This window comes from Phyllostomus discolor, chromosome 11, assembly GCF_004126475.2.
Source record: "Phyllostomus discolor isolate MPI-MPIP mPhyDis1 chromosome 11, mPhyDis1.pri.v3, whole genome shotgun sequence".
Taxonomy (NCBI): domain Eukaryota; kingdom Metazoa; phylum Chordata; class Mammalia; order Chiroptera; family Phyllostomidae; genus Phyllostomus; species Phyllostomus discolor.
Genome location: NC_040913.2, coordinates 54,973,145 through 54,993,236, shown reverse-complemented (window position 1 = coordinate 54,993,236; position 20,092 = coordinate 54,973,145). Strand labels below are relative to the sequence as shown.

The window sequence follows — 20,092 nt, the reverse complement described above, 5'->3', positions numbered from 1 at the left end:
TTTTTTTCTGTAAGATAGCTCTAGTAGCACTTAGTTGTCTTTAACTTTATTCAAAACAATTTTGTTAGATTGTATTATGGCAGCTGTTATATCAGCATGCATTTTTAAAAAACTTATCAAACTTGGTGAATTTTTGTGTAGCTATTTTAATACTGAAGATGGAAGAAAATATGCAATATTTTTCACATATTATGCTTTATTATTTCAAGCATGGTAAAAATGCAACAAAAACACACAAAAAAGATTTGTGTAGTTTATGGAGATGGTGCTGTGACTGATAGAATGTGTCAAAAGTGGTTTGTGAAGTTTCATGCTGGAGATTTCTCATTAGACGATGCTCCACAGTCGGGTAGACCAGTAGAAGTTGATAATGATTAAATTGAGACATTAATTGACAACAATCAATGTTATACCACATGGGAGATAGCTGACATACTACTAAAAATATCCAAATCAATAAAGTTATTGGTGAAAATGAAAAATATGTCTTTTATGGAAAAAAACTAAACAGACTTTTTGGCCAACCCATACTTTCTGTTTCGCTTGTATGATCACACTGTAAAGGTATGAATGTTGAATGTTGCCTGGCTTTGGGGTCTACAAACCAGATGCTAAGATTAACTCTCCTCAGTGAAGGGTTTGATGCTCAATTTTCCTGTGTTTGCTGAGAGATTTGTAAGTTGGAAAATACTTTCTCTTGCTATCGTGATTGTCACAGAAACTCTGTGGCAGTATAACAATTTTACTTTACTGAAGAAGAAATGGTCTGGGAGGACAAATAAAGGACTTATTGCAGGTGAGTTGTGTAGCTGGTGGATGTAGAAATAGAACTTAAAATCTGGCTGTCTGAGGTCTGTGCAGAGGTGATGCCTGAATACTTTGAGTTGAACTGGAAAGTAGGTCCCTAAGTCCAAATGTGGAAATTACTCGGGGATTCTCCCCACCTCCCTTCCCTTCCTCGTCTTTGCCCTGTATTATTCTCTTCCACTTGACAGGTTCAGCCCAGGTAGATTGGCAGCTCCTGACAGGGGCCTAACTTGCTGTCCTGTGGGTCATACCTTTATTCCACTGAGCTGCTGCTGAATATATTTGGTACAAACTATGGGATTTTCAGGAATCATGCTACCTCCCACCTCCATGGGAACCCTTTGAAAATGTAAATCACCATGTTTGCTGAGGTAAAAGGTTTGATCTTATGTATTCATTCTGTGAGTGTGAAGTACCTAGTATAAAATACTACATGTATCACATCTCCACAAGACTTCTGCATCTCATATGTATTTAAATACTTACACATTAACTAATTGTATTAAGCATCCTGAAATTAAGTTTCAAAATATTGAGCAGAATTCTTGCCTTTAGCATCTCATTTATTAATTTTATTAAACTACCTGTTCTTTGGTATTAAGAGGATTATGGAATTGCTCTTAAAGTGTTCTTCTAATCTTATTACTAAGCTATAAAAAATTATCATAGTTTTTTACTTCAGCAAATTCAGAGGACTTAAGGTATTGGCAAGATGGGAACTACTGTAAGCTGTATGTACGTGTATGTGTGTGACATTAAATTAGAATTTGTTTCTGTAAGTTATTTTATAGTCTAAATATTTGTTGGGACTCAGAAATATATACATTGATCAGAAATAAGGGAATTTCTGGTAAAAGTACTGATTTACAGTTTTTGTCCTTATCTAATTTTGTGTGATCTTAAAAACAAAATGAAATATTTGAATTATTAACCAAAGAAATTTTTCTAGAGTTCTGATTTTAAATACCGAAAAGTTAATTTGTAGAAAAATTGGAAATGCTAACAAGTATAACTAGATATACACATGTACATGCATACATCTCCAGGCATATGCAATCTGGGAACATGTTACCACCAAAGTTCTACATTTGAGATATTTAAAAATAAGCTAAGAGAAGTCTAGCTATATAGGAGAAAAGGGGGTATCTGAAAAAATTTCTCAGTCTTTCCCACCTCTCTAATCCATGAAAAGCATTCAAACTCATATTACAAGGAAAAGATCATTAGATCATTAAAAATCAGTAATCCATCAGACAGATAATTTGTTTATTCACCTTCCATTGTTTTGACAAATAGTCGGTATTCGATTTTGTCTTATCTATACCTCCCTGTTATTTTCTACTCTATGTTTTTAAGTATATTTTATTGAATTTGCTCTTATGGTTGTCCCATTTTTTTTCTCCCCTTTATTCCCCTCCACCCTGCACCACTTCTCCCACCAGCATTCCCCCACCCTTAGTTCAAGTCCCTGGGTCATACATATAACTTCTTTGGCTTCTCCATTTCCTATACTTTTCTTAACCGCCTCCTGTCTATTTTGTACCTACCATTTATGCTTCTTATCCCCTGTATCTTTTCCCCCATTCTTCCCCCTCCCCCTCTCCAGTGATAACCCTCCCTGTGATCTCCATTTCTGTGATCCTGTTCCTTTTCTAGTTGTTTGCTTTTGTTTTTTGTCTTTTTTTAAATTTCTTTTTTAGGTTCAGTTGTTGATATTGTGAGTTTGTTGTCATTTTACTGTGCATAGTTTTGATCATCTTCTTTTTCTTAGGTAAGTCCTTTTAACATTTTAAATAGTAACAGCTTGGTGATGATGAACTCCTTTAACCTGACCTTATTTGGGAAGTACTTCAGCTGCCCTTCCATTCCAAACGATAGCTTTGCTGGACAGAGTCATCTTAGATGTAGGCCCTTGCCTTTCATGAATTTGAATACTTCTCTCTAGCCCCTGCTTGCCTGCAAGGTTTATTTTGAGAAATCAGCTTATAGTCTTATGGGAACTCCTTTGTAGGTAACTGTCTAATTTTCTCTTGCTGCTTTTAAGATGCTCTCTTTATCTTTACTCTTGGGTAATGTAATTGTGATGTGCCTTGGTGTGTGCTTCCTTGGGTCCAACTTCTTTGGGACTCTCTGAGCTTCCTGGACGTCCTGGAAGTCTATTTCTTTTGTGAGATTGGGGAAGTTCTTTATTATGATTTCAAATAAGTTTTCAATTTCTTGTTCTTCCTCTTCTCCTTTTGGCACCTCTGTGATTCAGATGTTGGAACATTTAAAGTTGTTCCCAAGTTTCCTAAGCCTCTCCTCATTTTTTTGAATTCTTGTTTCTTCATTCTTTTCTGGTTGCATGTTTATTTCTTCCTTCTGCTCCAAATCATTGATTTGAGTTCCAGTTTCCTTCCGTTCACCGTTGGTTCCTTGTACATGTAGCTTTATTTCACTTTGCATAGCCTTCACTTTTCCTCTATTTTGCAACCATACTCAACCATTTCTGTGAGCATCCTGATTACGAGTGTTTTGAACTATGCATCTGATAAGTTGGCTATCTCTTCATCACTTAGTTCTATTTTTGGAGCTTTGATCTGTTCTTTCACTTGGGCCATATTTTTTGTCTTGGCACACCTGTTATTTTGTAAGAGGTGGAACCTTAGGTATTCACCAGGGTGGGGCAACCCATGTCACTGCATTATGGCGCAGTCTTAATGAATGTTTCTTCTTTAACTCCTTGGTTGTCAGAATTCAATACAGTTCAATTTTCTGGCAGTTCTGGTTATTTTTTGTTTGTAAATTTGTTGTCCTTCTTTGGTTGTTCGAGGAGGCAAAGTGTATCTACCTATGCCTTCATCTTGGCCAGAAATTCTCTACTCTACATTTAACCTTGCTTTAAAAGTGAGCATAAAGCAGGATCACCCAAAGAGCCAGATGGAAGGAGAGCTTCTTAGAGTTTCCAGGCCAGGACCACCTTTGCGCTGTTGCCCCAGCCAGGATCTCTGACAATAGCCCTGGGCAGAGCATCCCCACCACCCACCCCAACTGAATGTGGATCTGGGATGAGGATTGAGGATTTGGGAATAACTGTGCTGCTTCTGTTTACATTTACTAAGGGAAAGCAGTAGCAGTGTAGACCTCTATAGATTTAGTAATATAAATTTCTTTACATTAACATTTATGTGTTTATATTAACATTGGGGATGTTTTTGTTCATTGCAAATAAGAATCTACACTTTCCAATCTTTATAGTGACCAGCCATTCACTTTGCTTAAGACTAAGGGTGTTATGGGACAAAGGATTTTCCATTTTAAAACAAGGACAGTCCTAAGCAAATTGACATGAGTCAGTCACACCCTGAAGACTTCCCACCTCATGGTCCCCAGTTGGTAGTGAAATAATTGTAATCTGTCTTATTTGCTTTCTAACTCATAGAAATGTCTCATTTTCAAACTTGCCGCCCCCAATCACTCTGGGGTATTTGTAGCTGGATAAAGCTTCTGACAGACCAGCCACCAGAAGAGAGTGGAGAGCTTAGAGGGGGTTGCCTAGTCCCTTGTCCTTTGGAGAACAGGAAGGAGAGAGTCCCTGGGGGTTTCCTAAAGACACAATACAACTCTGAGTTTTCCTTTTCCTCAAAATATTGATGAAGATTTTAAATTGCCTGAATTCAGGCAGCTCAGGCCTCCTTAATCCGACCCTCCAATGAACCCAGAGATTAATGCTGAAAGTGTTGGGTGGGGAAACATTTTCCCTGTCACCTTCTTCAAATTCCTTCCTATGGCCCCTGCACACTAGTGGGGAAACAATGTGGTGGATAATGGAGAGTGCACTGGTTTTTCCAGAGAACTATGAGGGGAAGAAATTTTACTCTTAGATTCTTTCAGCTGGTCTAATAATTAAATCAGCATGAGACAGATTAATAAGAGAAAGTAACCAAATTTAATTTCACCCATATGTACAGGAACCCCACATACATGAAGGTTCAGAGACAGAAAGGGAAAGTGAGGTATATGTGGCATCCTGAACCAAGGAACGATGTAAGATGCCTTGGGGACATCAGAGGGGATGAGGGGAATTTGCAGGATGGTAAGAAGTGCAGATGTTCAGTAATTAGAAGTTTTCCCTGCCCTATAGATAGGTCATAAAGAGGTATTTCTGGTACTACCTCATTATGGGCGAAGCTCCAATTTAGATTCTTCTGGATAGTTGAGGAGCAGAAGTATCTCTTGAGCCCATGGGGTCTCAGCTGCCTTCAGGTCAAACTAATCCACCTGCCAGAGTGGCACATCTTAGGAAATTTGTTCTGAACTAATTCAAAACCCTCTTACTCTTGACATGAGTGGTTTCAGGATATTTGTAAGAAAAAAAATAGTGTTTGTAAAGAACTTTGCTTGAAAATATATGTTATGCAAATATCATAAAAGAAGAAAAATTCTCCTCATTCTTAGGCCCATTTCCCAGTTAGATGTGGTGCCTGCTTGGGTAGCCTTTTACAATCTTTTCTATGAAATCTCTTTAATTTATATGCCAAAAATTTATTGTAAGGACTGAATACTTTTTTCAGTTTAAGACATTTGCCATAGTTTTTAAAACTTGTTTTTCTTTATGTCAGACAGTGCCTAGCACATTGCTTAAACTTGGTAGTATCTTCACCCGTTAGGCAAAGGAAGAATATTTGTTTTAAAATAAGTTTATGATGTTTAAAGTTTATTTTACTATCAGGTTTTGTACTCATATAAGTGGTTGACTGTTTTGGTCCCTATTCTTATATTTATCCAAACCAGTTCCTTTCCCTTCACTATTTTCAAGGAATCTTTTTCTCTGATCCCCACATCCTTCACCCCAGTCTCCCCTTACCACCATGATATAAGGACCCCTTTGGATAAGTTTCTCTGGGTTGGCTTTACTTACTTTATTCTCCCTAAAGGTTTAGGATTCCTGGCCACACTCAGGCCCTGTAGATAGCAACAGCTCTCATTGTCCTGGCAGGAGGCCCACAGGACCAGCTGCTCCATCCCTCACTCACCAAGGTGATATGGAGCCCATACCTGCCTCACCCTGAGCTTTTTCCACTCCTTTCTATTTCTTTCTGCTCTTGAATTTATAGGAGCATCCTTCAGGACCCATGCAGGGAACTAACAGTGAACCAGCACCTACTATGTGTTCTAATTGTTTTCGTTGCATTCCTGATTTTAGTGTCCCTTATTGAGTGTATTACAGGTCAGACTGTTCAAAAATTCTCATTGCGTATTCACCTCACTCATGAGACAAATACACTGTTAAACCCTCCAGCATACTGGCATACTCATTCCAGACGTATTGAGTCCTTATTTGTCCTTAGCTTCCATATTGGATGTGAGTGGCATTCAGAGGTTGGATTCATTAGCTCTTTCAGTCTTCTCAGAGATTGAGGGACACCTTGGTATGCCATGTGCATCTGCATCAGGAGTTCATGATCAGGATGTGTAATCATCTTCAGAGTTTCAAATCTAACCAGTGTAGTGGGAAAGTCCTAAAAAACTTTCTGTATAGCTATTGCTTATACACATACTTGAGATTCATATGTAAATGTAATTTTCATATTCATTGCATATTTTCTTATTTCCATTTTTTAGAATAGTCTTTGTTCTGTATCTCATATATATACCATTTAAGAAAAGGTGAACCTATTAGCCATTGAAGTGATACCTAAGGAATCAGTAAAACTTTGATATATGTCACATCCAGGAGCTAGTTAGTAAAGAATGCCACGTAAACTAGCCCAATACTCATGAGTGGAATTCTGCATCTCTCATTGCCACAAAACATTTGGAGAACAATTATTGGAGTAATTACTCTGAAAGAAATAAAACACAAATTTTATATTGCTTCATTGTCACTAATAGAAAGAAGGGAAAGACAGTTGTCAGAATAAGAAAATGGTGGTAGGAATGGTATAAATTCTATTGTGTTTTCATCTTGTCAATCACTTTGAAGCATTATGCTTTCCAGATTAACCCACTTAACCAGTTTTGGTTTGAAGGGAAGAAAAGATAGCAGAGGCAGCATAGAGCAATTATCCCTGTGTTTTTCTATCTGCCTGGTTACTTTTTTTTTAAAATCCTCATCCAAAGACATGCTTAGTGATTTTTAGCAGGTATAGCGGGGGGCAGGGCGAGGGGAGAGACATCTGTGTGAAAGAGAAACATCGATCAGTTGCCTTTCACAAGCACCCTGATCAGAGATGGAAACTGCAACCTAGGCATGTACCCTGACCAGGAATTGAACTGGTGACATTTTGGTTTACAGTATGACACTCCAATCAATTAAGCTAGACTAGCCAGGTCTCTGCCTGATGACTTACAATACCTATTTCACACCTTGCCTTTATGCTTTCAATCAAATTTTCATTTTTAAATATCATGCTGTTTAAGCTGATAATGTTTTCCAATTGATAATCCACTTTGGGGACATCAGAAGCCTAAGTCTCTGTAGTCCTTGGGAACATAGTGCTAAATGACAGGGCTTTCACTATACAAGGGCATCGCTGACTGTGTCCAGCCCACAGAATAGCCACCAGTAGGTGCAGAGCAATCCAGTTTTCTTTAGGAAACTGTTAAGTCCTCGACCAACACTGATAAAAAAAAGCAAATGAAGGTAAGACCACTGGGATATTGCAGTTACACAGATTATTTTAATAGCAGAGCTTAATAAAGTTTTTGTTTTCTGTTTCTAAGGAAATTTTTATATTTTCTAAGTTTATTTGTTTCAAAAATTTTAAATGTAAATCTTTTTTTCTTCCTTTTCTTTTAAGGTTGCTGGTGTTGTTGGCCGAGCAGACCTCCTGGGTGCCCTCTTCTTTCTGTTATCCTTCCTGGGCTACTGTAAAGCATTTAGAGAAAGTAAGTGTGATGTTTGTTTTCTTAATTGCATGATGTGAAATGATTTTCTTATGTAAGTTTACCACTTTGACGGAACATGGGTCAAAAGGTATAAGCTCTCTCTAGGTATCCTGTTTAGTTCCATTGCTTTCTTAATAATACAAAGTTTATACTTCAGTAGTCACACAGGAGCAGACTGCTAGGCATAAAACCAAGAGATTTTGCTCTTGGCACTAAAGCAATTATGATTGATTTTTGTGATTTTATTTCCAGCAAGATTGTAGGAGAAAAAAAACTTTTGGTTCTCTCTTATTAAAAACTTTTGGAGAAAAAATTAGAAAATGCTAAAATATATAGCTGTGAATATGCACCTGGAGTGTGGGGTTCTTGTTTTTTCATTGGAGCATTATTAATACTTACAAAGAAGGTTCTTGGAGTTGAAGTAACAGTTATGGTAGGTGTGGATATTAACATCAGTACATTTATTGAAACACAGCAGAATCCCTGTATAATGCTTCCCATTTTATGGATTCTGGTCATGTCCTTCCAAATGGTTTTATCATAGAATTTGGATATGATGCATTTAGCTTGTATAGCAATTTACACATGCAACAAGTACACATTCAATTTCTGTATCTGAAGAAGTTAGAATTTTATGGACTATAGAACTCTTTCCTTATATATCACAATCAACTATTTATATTTTTGTTGGTGGATAGGGGGAAGTGAGGGTCATAATTTCTTATGGAATGCTAGAGTGATTGAAGCAGAAGCAGCTATACTGTAGCTTCACTGAGCCTGTTCCATGATGTTTTTCAAAGCTTAGGACAGGCCAGGGCTGCCAGGGTCTTAATATCATTGTCATATACTAATGCATGCCCTTTGATGTCTCCTGTGAATTAATCTCTTATTAATAATGAAAAGCAGGTCACTCATTCAGGATTTTGTATGGGCTGGGGCTGGTGAAATGCGAGAGCTCAGAGTTGGTAAAAAGGCCCAAGGGCCAATTCCAGCCCACTGCCTCTTCTCATTTGGCACACAAACTAAGCATGATTTTTACAGTTTTAAACAGTAGGGAATTCTAAAAAAAACAAGAATCATATTTCACTCCCCACTCCTTTATTAAAGTTTTATTATTACTTTATCTTATCCAAATAAAAACACCACTTTTTCCTTTGATTCATCATTTTTCTGATGAAGCAGAGAGTTTTGGAACAGCCTAGAACAGCCTCAAGGACAGAGAATAGTGGTAGTGACTTTTCTTCCTGAGACTGAAGGTTAACTTAGCCATAAAGCATGTCCAGCTCTTTCTGGAGTCAGGATCTCCCCACCTATGATACTCATACAGTAAAACTCCCAAGGGACACATGGTCCCAGGGATCTGATGGGGTGAGGAATTGTTCCTGCCCCAGCCTCAGGACATTCTGCACTGTGGTGTAGGTTTTCCATAAGATTGTGAATCAGTAATGGGAGTGGCAGATAGGGAAAGGGTCCATTTATTCCCTCACTGTTTTGTTCATCACAGACAATGGTATTTCATATTGACAAGCTGGCAGTTAAATCTGAATTTGCAGTTAGGTAAAATAACAATTTACCAGTAGTCTTATTTTTCCTGAAGAAAATTAAAAATGAAGTCTGTTTGCTTTTCTCAAAGGTAACTCTGAAGTTCTATGGAGTATCATTTTATTAATTTCAACATCCTTTAAAGTGACCACTTCCTATTCTGAATAGATTTCTAAGACATCAGAAGTGCTTTTTGAAGAAAGTACTAAATGCTGATAGTTTTAACATATGTGGAACACACTTTTAAGAGGTATAATAAAACCTCTTTTTAAATCTCAAGATTGTTCTTATGAAATAATGGAAAAATTATCAGGAGGCTAAAATATCTATCAGGTGAACTGATATATTTATTAGCCTTCTTAGTGGCATATTCTCACAGAATAATGAAAAACTAAAGACATTTCATATTGTTTTCTAGGGTCCTTTTACTAACCTTTTTTCTATTTCAATTCACATATATACATATTCTGATATATGTATCTATTTTTAATTCATTTGTGAATAAAATTATTTCTGAGAGCTATCCATACAAAAGTTAGGTTTTTAAAAATAAAACCTTTGAAAACTAATACCAAAGGTAAAAGTGCCTAATATATGATGGATTTTCAATTAATACTTTGATTCATGAAAAATTAGTTAAGTATATTTTAGTATCATTGGAACTATATTAACTATTAGCAGCAATGTAACCTTTCTTTTTAGTCCAGGAGCATTCTTTTAACATTTATAATATTTTTACTTTAGAATTGGAAAGAGATTTTATAAAGAGATTGTTATAGGCCTTTCATATTAAGGATGCAAGTGTTCTTGAGAAAGCAAACCCAGAAATATTTAATGTTTGCACACCAATAGCAGTGGTAGATGTGGCTTCTGTGGAAACCCTTTTAAGAATATGAATAGATTTTCATTTGGTTGAAGTTACTTTGAATAATTAGAAGACAAGTGAATGGATAAGGAAGCCTTTGAAGAAGGTTTCCTGTTGACCTCTTGTCTACAGGTTGCCCGACCTTCCCAGGCTCTGTTTTTCTCTTCACTTGAACTCTCTTTAGGAAAGGAAAGAGTGGATTAAAATTGAGGCTGTGGATCCGCTTCTGGACTGGTGTAGTTCCTTGCAGTCACCAACAGCTTATTTAGTCTTTGGAAAGTACAAAGCTGTAGAAGGTTGCCACTCTACATACATCTAGGCCTCAGTGTCTTGACCATGAAAGTTATTTCTGGCCATGGACTTTTGTTTCCTTTCTGTCCTCTATGTCCTCCTGCCCACACAGGCTTTAAGTTATATCAGAATGTTTTTTTTATTGGGAGTTTCAAGTGCATGAAAACACCCATCCCTCAAGCTGTACTCTCCATCATTTTGAGTTGGTTTTCACTGTTCTTTCCAGTTCCCACTTATTGTCTTCCCAGATGATGATGGAAAGATTGAACTCTTCCTCCCAAGCTTGTTGCAGGTGTGGAGGTACAGATCAATGTTAATTCTTAAGAGAGGGTCTTGCACTCAGTTATTAGCTTAGTTGGAGGAAGTCCTTCCTGTGTCCTATACACAAGGCAGTTCTCTGTCCCCTCCTTCACAAGGTTCTGTGTCCTGAGCCTTACCTGCTGGAACCCCAGGATCCAGCAGAGCAGGGCAGGACTTTGTGAGTGGAAGCCCAACTCCTTCCCCCTTGCTCTACTCCACCCAGGACCATCAGAAGAGTATCTTCACTCTGCCAGCCCCTCTGTTGTACTCTTTGGTCCTTCACAACTCCCAAATTGGAGAGAATGTGGAGAAAAGGGAACCCTAGTGCACTGTTGGTGGGAATGCAGACTGGTACAACCACTGTGGAAAACAGTATGGAGTTTTCTCAGAAAACTAAAAATGGAACTGCCTTTTTACCTGGCAATTCCACTGCTGGGGTTATATCCTAAGAGCCCTGAAACACCAAAAGAACCTATGCACCCCAATGTTCATAGCAGCACAATTTACAATAGCCAAGTGTTGGAAGCAACCTAGGTGCCCATCAGTAAATGAATGTATTAAAAAACTGTGGTACATTTACAAAATGGAATTCTTTGCAGCAGAAAGAAAGAAGGAGCTCCTACCCTTTGCAACAGCGTGGATAGAACTGGAAAGCTTTATGCTAAGTGAAATAGCCAGGCAGTGAAAGACAAATACCATATGATCTCACCTTTAACAGAAACCTAAACAACAAAACAAACAAACAAGCAAAATATAACCAAATACACTGAAATAGAGGACAGGCTGCCAGTGACCAGAGGGGACAGGGGAGGGAATTTCAGGGGAAAAGGGAAAGGGTTTGCAGGAACAAGTATAAAGGACACATGGACAAAAACTAGGGGGCGTGGAAATGGGAGGGAGTTGGGGAGCACTGGGCAGGTGGGCTGGGATGGCAGTAAAAGACAGAAAACTATACTTGAACAACAATTAAAATTTTTAAAAAAAGCCTCATTTCAGATTGGGAATGTAATGTCTCTTGCTAGAATCGCCAAAACAATTTTTCTAAGTTAATTCTTGTTTCATGGGAGTGAGAACTGAGAACTTTAATTACTCTCATTTATAGTAGGGAGGAAAGAATCTTTTCAGAAAGGGAATGAATTTGCTACATAACTGGAACAACCATTTTAATTTCTAATCTATTATAAAAGACAAAATCTTAAATCTCAGTTGTTTTAAATTCTTAAACTTTATTTGCTGTATTGCTCCCCTTATCATAGTTCAGGCAGCTAAAATACAGTAATTCTTACTCTTGGGATATCATTTCCTCATGTTTTCATTTTGAATTAAGACATCTTTTTTTTTTTTGACTTAGAGTCACTAGGTTTAAAAAGGTAGAGCAGATGAGTAGCTCACGTAGTGTAGGACCCTTGTGTTTGGATTTGGGGCCCTCACTGACTGAATTGTAGCAGTGGTATTTCATGTGTGTTCTCTTTTCTCTGCTTTCATGTTCCTTTTGTTTCTGCAATGCTTGATTTTCCCAGAATGGTCCTGTAATTTTAGAAAAGCAGTATCTGACTTCTTTCATTTTGCTGGGGGAAGCAAAGATTGGTTGGTGCCAACTTTAGACCGAGAATCTGATGCTCATTGTGTTGCTCTGGCAAAGAGAGTTAGGACCACCTGTCAGGGTGGCATGGTTCCCACACGCAATATGATATGCCAGTTTCAAGGCAGCAGAGATGCCAGGCATTGAGTGGTGAAGAGAGTGGTATAATGTGATTTTTTTTCTGAAAGATCTTCCCACTGGAAAATAGTGCCAAATCTGAGGCACGTGCTTCATTAAATTGACCACATCTGTTGGCACTTCTGGGTGTTAGCACTGACAAGAGTCTATTAGCACATTTTTGTTTTGTGTTATCCCCTGTGCCTCCTCCACTCCATTAATCTTTGCCTCCATTTACCTAAGTGATTGAATTGTCTTATATGATAGAAACATATACAGAAACAAGGGAGGTGTTTTCTAGTTCTATCTCATTAATTTCTGGATTATAAACTGTTAATGATTCCTAACACTACATAATTATCTTATAGCAAGTTGTCTTCTTAAGTGATGAGAGGTGTCTCACGGTGAAGAAGTAGTTTGTGATTTGTTTTATTTTTTTCTCTTCCCTGTATCATTGGTACTTAAAATTTAGCCATCTGAATGGAGATGAGATGGAGAAAAGGAGTCTGGGTAAAGGTAACATCCTGAGATGCTTACACAGAGCTATGCATGAGTTAGAATTCCCTATCTGGGAAAGTTGTGGTTTTTTTTTAATAAAAATATTCATAAATGCAACTGCTCTAGAGATGATGCCTGCCTCTCAGGATTTATTTTTACTGTTTTTAACAGTTACTTCCAGGTTTAAAATTAAAGTAGTTAATTTTCCTATGCCTTTTAATATTTCTTATGTAATTTTTTTTAGAAATTGATTTTTTTTAAACAGTCTATTACACAATGGAGATTTTTTTATTGTGAGGAGTTTCAAAGACTAAATTAAAAATGAAAAGACTTGCCCTGGCTGGCGTAGCTCAGTGGATTGAGCGTGGGCTGTGAACCAAAGTGTCACAGGTTTGATTCCCAGTCAAGGTACATGCCTGGGTTGCAGGCCATGGCCCCCAGCAACCGCACATTGATGTTTCTTTCTTTCTCTCTCTGTCTCTCTCCCTCTCTTCCCTCTCTGAAAATACATAAATAAAATTCTTAAAAAAATGAAAAGACTTGACTTTTGTCTGGATTTGTTCACATAAGCAAATTGTTAATTTTTTTGGTATCAAATTACATCTCATAATTGCATAACAAATACAATAATTAAATATGAATTCTGATAGACATGGAAATAAAAGAAAGTACTGATTGAACAAATATTTATTGAGTACCCACTATATGCAAAGTGGCTTACCATTATCTCTTTCAGTTGTCTTATTCAAATGCTCAAACTTGAAAATAAAAGATTGATTTGCATTAATTATTAAATAAGAAGAGTCACAAAAACACAAAGTCCAAATTCATCTAGATTATGCTGTATATTGGCCATTATTAGTATTAGTCACCTTGACAAATAAAAACTCAATGAAAATGTTAATTTGGGAAATTACATGGGTAAAATCATACTTCAGTAGGTTGTATTACCAGATGTCTATTAGGCTGGGCTGTACCCAAACTCAGGACTAGCTTCTCAGTAGATTATTTAATTTTTATGCACCCTTTCTTGTTCACCCCCGGTACTGGAGACACTTTGTTAGTGCCATGGTTTATCATGTGCATATATGCCACACATTTGTAAAGAGATATTTCTGGTTTATATGAAATATTTCATAAATATTACTTAATTTTTCAGTTTAGATTCTGGAAAAACTGAAGTGTGTGTAAATGCTTAGTCTTGTGCCACCTCATAAAATAGTGAATGGCTAGTCTGGTGGGGACTTGAGTTGGGGGGAAGTTGGATTTAAGTAGGCAAAATCATTTCATATTTTCTGTTCTAAAAGCAGATTTGGAGTATAGACATAGCCATGTGCCAACCATTTCATCCATGAGCTAGGTCCTTGAGCACCTGCCAGGGGTGTCCAACCTTGTGGCATCTCTGGGCCACGCTGGAAGAAGAGGAGTTGTCTTGGGCCACACATTAAATACTTTGTGACACGTAATTACAAAAAAAATCTCATAATGTTTTAGGTAAATTTATGATTTTGTGTTGGGCCACATTCATAGCCATCCTGGGCTACATGTGGCCCGTGGGTTGTGGGTTGGACACCCCTAATGGTTCTATGCAGTAGAAATACAATAGGAGCCATGCATGTAATTTAAAATTTTGTGCTAGCCACATCATAAAAAGCAATATGTGAGATGAATTTTAATAATACATTTTATTTAGCCCAATGTTTGATTTCAACATTTAATTAGTATAAAAGTAATGAAATATTTTACATTCTTTTTTATACTGAACTCTTCAAAATCAAGTGAGTGTTTTACACTTACAACATGTCAATAATAACTAGATAAAATTCAGGTACCCATTACCTATAATGCCTACCCTTTTATATATATATAAAATCCTCACTTGAAAATATGTTCATTAATTTTTAGAGAGAAACATCAATGTGATAGAGAAACATCAATCAGTTGTCTCCTATATGCACCCTGAATGGGTATGTGCCCTGAGGGAAATTGAACCCACAACCTTTTGTTTTACAGGACAGTGCTCCAGCAAACTGAGCCACCTGGTCAGGGCAGTGCCTACTTTTCTGGACAGTGGTGGTCTAGAACAGTTTTCTGAATGTGAAACCGTTACTTGGTTTATAACTAACTGACTACTAAAAATTTTGTCTTTCATCTGATATTGCCACTGTTGAGATGTGACACTTAATATTTAATAATCACTGAAATTGAAGAAACGTCAACAAAGAGACAATTGTCTTCATTTTTCATACATTTTCATATTGGATATGTTTGAACAAAATCAGAATTAGAAGAGAAAATTAAAGAGCAGGGCTCATCCAGAAAAATTGTGATAGAAGTTTTGAGGGTCTGGATCCCCTACTGAATTTGGGTTTTGAGAAATATGGTGAAATTATGCAGTGAGAAGGGACAAGGCTATCAGTAAATCTGAAGGCTATGTTTTCCATATGTTATTCTTCTGTATTCAGTGAAATCTTTGATTTAGTCCTCTAAGGAGAAAGCCATTTTAAGTTCCAGGCAAGTGAAAGATGAGCTTATGACTTTTGCATCTGTATTATTTTCTATTTACAACTTTATTTTTTTATTGATTTAGAGAGAGAGATAAACATGGATTTGTTGTTCCACTTATTTATGCAATCATTTGTTGCTTCTTGTATGTGCTCTGAGTGGGGATCAAACCCACAACTTTGGCATATTGGACTATGCTGTAACCAACTGACCTACCCAGCCAGGGCTGCATCTGTAATAATTTAACTTTGTCTTAACAGAGTACTTTTAAGAGTAGTCCTTGAGAGTTTTAATGGAGGAACTGGGAGTTTTTTTCCTAGCCAAAGCCACTTACCATATTTTGCCATGTGTAATGTGCACCCATGTTTTTGTGCATAGTATACATGGGATTATTATATCCATTATTATTCCCATGGTATGTGGCCATTATACCCATGTATAATGCATATCCTTATTTTAAACTCAAAATTTGGGTGAAAAAGTACCCATTATACATGTCAAAATACAGTACTCCATGTGGGGGTAGAATTAATCCATGTTACAGTCAAGTAAAATACAAGCTCATTCAGTTTTTCTAGGGAGAAATCTAAAATGATTAAAGGACCTGCTTGTAATGTGAAGAACTGGGAACATTATGTTGGGAAATACAATTTGTGAAGAGGTATGAACACAAATTGTGGGAGTGGGAGGTGATGCTTGTATAAAAATCAAGTTCAGCTAATTTGGGGAGAGGTCCATTTGGTTTCTAGTGAAAAACTGAACCTAATGCTTAGTGAACATGAAAACAGTGAGTTGGCAGAGGCCAGGGCTCCACAGTGCCATCTCCTGGTGCCAGGCCTGAAGCAGAGCCTAGTATGGGACCTAGAAGTGTGCGGGAACCAGAGTGGGGTGTCTTCTATCTTGTTTATCTGTAGAGGGGACCCCTGTTGTGGTAATTAATGCATTCATTTATCATTAAGGGTGTCTATTTACAAAAAGTGTGCTAATATGAGAAAATCCTGAAAATGGTCTGACACAGACTCAGGAAGATGTTATGAGAGACAGAACTAAATGGACCATACATACACCAAGATGGAGAGGACAAGCCTTACGGGTATCATCTGCCATCCATTTTTGTCATGTCAGAAGATGTAGCATTATGAGCTGTGATCACCTCTGTTTTCCAGATGGATCCCTGTGTTGTGCAGCTAAAACTTGGAGGCCTTTCTCAAAATCATATTGGAAAGGAGTTAACCAATGTGTTAACTTTAAGGTTATTTTGGCCATATTTTTTTAAAGATTTTTGTGTCTACAAACACTTGTCTGCTAATGATTAGTATCAAGTGCCCAAAGATTGTAAGTTCCAATAAATATGTAAACATTCATGCAATCATGTAATTTAACAGTTTTGTTGTTCTTGTGGCTCCTAATTGTGATCTCTTGTTATTACATACATGAAATATAAGTAATTTCCCTCAGTAAAATTATCCTTAGTTTGCTTGATGGACCTAAATATTCCAATATATAATGGTTTTCAGTAAAGAGAACTTGGTTTCCGGGCACTGTGCCACCTGGAGAGATGCTGCTCTATGGCAGAGCCAAGACCTAAAGTTTGGGGAAGCAAGTGTGGGCTCACTCTAAGAAAGAAAATTCTAACAGCCAAAAGCTTAAAAATGAAATGGGCTGTCATACAAAGTTAATACCCACCTCCAAGTGGCCGAAGTGAAGGCCACATAGCAATGGAAACATTATATGGGTAGGATTCCAACGTTTCCATCACTGCAAAAGAGATTATATGCACATCTGTTTTTAAAAAGCACTCCTCTCACTTTTACTGTGTTGTAACTCTGATTTGTGGGCCTATTGCCCCTTATGGTAGATACTGGACAGTTATTTCATTCACTGACCATGTGTTGCCTTTCCAGAGTCAGGCAGATGCGGCAGATTCGGTCATTAAAAATTTAAGTTACTCCTACAAGCCAGGCATATTGGCAGGAATGAATTGTAAACAAACTTCCTATCTAGGGTGATGTTTCTCTGGCCTTTGGCTACATCAGAGTCACCTGGAAGCCTGGTGAAAAGGCTGATTGCTGGGTTCTACCCTCCACTTTCTGATTCTGCTGGCCTGGGTGGGGCCCGAGAGTGTTTCTAACAACATCCAAGGACAGGTCAATGGGCCAAATATTATGAGTAGCACTGTTTTAGGGCAATGGTCTCAATTTCCCCCCTGCCTCATGTGCCCAGGACATTTAGCAAAGTCTGCGATGTTTTTGCTTGTCACAACTGAGGACTGGGAATATTACTGGCATCTAATGGGGACAAGCTAGGAGTCCTACTAAATATCCTGCAACGCACAGGGAAGTCCTCACACAAGGAATTAACTGGCCCAAACAGTAGTACTGAGGTTGAGAGACCCTGGTGTAGAAGAAAATTAAGAAAATCAAGTAGTATTTGTAATAAACTTTAAATAATATAATGGTAGATTGTGATAAGGATAGTGTAGGGTGCTACAGCTGGGCCTAATTTAATCTAGGGTGTCAACTAGGGACACCAAGGTATGGGAGACAGTTGCTGTTCTCAGGGGCACCAGACATATAGACAGTAGGCCCATTTGCTTATCTAACTGTGGAGTAAAAATAGGGAATTAATAAAGGAGGCTGCCCAGTGGGATGGGAATGGGGTTTCTCAGCTTAAGTGACATTTGACAGCTGTATAAAATGGATTGGATTTTGCTGTGACCATTGTACCCAAAGAGAACAGACTATCCAAAGCAAAGTGAGAGCATGTTGGCCAGTGTGCCTGTGTCACAGGTGGGCACAGGTTACCAGGTTTTTGGTGATTATGTACAAATAATTGAGCTGAACATGCAGAGTTTATAGCAGAAAGAGATTTATTAAGCAATAGTACACACTACAGAACATTGAGCAGGCCAACTCTGAGCAGAGGTTGACTTCAGGGGCTAGAAGGATTTTACTCTTACAGGGCAATATTTCTTGGCTAGTTTTGGCAGGCTTTTATTGTGCATGTACAAAAATTGTATTACTTTAAAGCTATTGTACTACTTTGAAGCTATTGCTTACTCCCATGATTTTCCTTGATTGGCCACCAGGGAAGGTGATCACACAATGTTAATTTATTATAATGCTATTATAATGAAGCAGGGGTCATGTAGCATCTTCTGCACAGGTGCATTCATGATTGACCATGAGTCAGCACTTTTCCAGAAGTTGGCAACAACTGGTCTTAGAAGAGGATATCTGTCCTTTATTGATGTCTTTTATCTTAGCCTTGGGGAACCTCTGGAGTTTCCTCCTTCCTGACCATCTCCTGCTTCACCTGGAATACAGTCCCAGAAAACCCAGAGAGGTTTCATGTAACCAGGTCAGAAAACCTTAAATGCCATTATTCAAAGAAGGGTCACTTTTATACTCTAGGCAACAGAAAAAATTAGAAAGGCTTAAAACAAGAGTGTTCATTGTGTTTTATAAGACAGTAAAATCTAAATTAATGAAGCTTTGCTGTTTGTCTCTTGGCTTTGTGGAAAGCCTTAAAGTGCCTCAACTATAATAGTCAAATAAAATTTTTATTATGCCTCTTTATACATTAAACCTGGAAATTCGATATACATAGATTACAAAAAAAGCTAAGAAGTTCAGAAAATATTAGCCCGTGCATCCTTTTTGCCTGATTCCTGATTGTCTTTTGCTTCTGGAGCCTGTTTGTGAGTGAGGACATTTTGTCAATGAGCCAATTGGCCCTCGGGCAGCCTGGCAGTGCCAGAGCAGGTGTCAGTCACATCGGGGTTAGTCCAACTCACATTTTGCTCAGCTGGGTGTAGACCCTCCTTGTTTTGAGAGGAATCACCACCTACACTAGAATGTATAAGGTTGGGAGGGCCTCCCACCCAAGATCCCATGGCTGTTCCTTGATAGGAAACCTGAGTATCCTTTGGGGCTTCCATCCTGGGACTTTGCTGATAAGTTTTTTAATACTCACAGGATTTTTTTTTATATCACTTCATTCAGAATCTGCATCACAAACACACATATCAAATACACTTAACTGTTGGTTTCAATATCTCTCTGTGTCTCTCTTTTTCTTGCCTTCTCCCTCCCTCATTCTCACTTTCCCTGTGTCCCCAAACATTTAATTGTTGGTTTTTTGATCAAGCAGTTTAATGAAAACAAATGTATATCTTATCACCGCATAATGAGCTTGGCACCTCCCTGGAAACTGGGGCAGTTTTGCTGATTTATGTGCAGTATTTATTGAATGCTTTCTGTGGTTCAGCACTATATCAAGTGATTTTTTAAAATGTATGGTTTTTAATGTATGCACATAGTTAAGAAAATGCTAAAGGTATAACAGGTTATACAACAAAAAGTAAGCCTTCCCTACTCAAATGTTTCTCCTTAAAATTGTTCAGAAACTAATATAGCTGGTTTCTTATGTGCTTTTCAGAGATATGTTTTACATTTACAAGCATATGTATGTAATTTTTAACAGATTTCTAGATATTTCTATATAATTTTTCCCTCTCAGATGAAGAATATATAGTTAATGTTGCCCCCATTTTAGAGTTGATGTCACTGTGACAGTGAATGTAAGTAATTTGCTCAGGATCACACAGTAGATGGCAGAGCTGGAATGTAGACCAGGAGTTCCAATTTTAAGCAAAACTGAACCAAGATTTACAGGCACCGTAGGCAAGCTAAAGATTTCATCCTCAAGCAGGT

The 20,092-nt window shown here is 37.7% G+C and overlaps 1 protein-coding gene across 6 annotated transcripts in view; it reads left to right on the top strand.

The window, feature by feature from the left end:
* The window catches only part of TMTC4 (transmembrane O-mannosyltransferase targeting cadherins 4), an 88,580-nt gene that overhangs the window by 9,405 nt on the left and 59,083 nt on the right, over positions 1-20,092 (top strand). For all 6 annotated transcript variants that reach the window (XM_028526448.2, XM_036011428.1, XM_028526445.2 and 3 more), the window contains one exon: positions 7,590-7,677. In XM_028526448.2, coding sequence (XP_028382249.1) covers positions 7,590-7,677 — 88 coding nt within the window. The remainder of the gene's footprint in view (positions 1-7,589; positions 7,678-20,092) is intronic.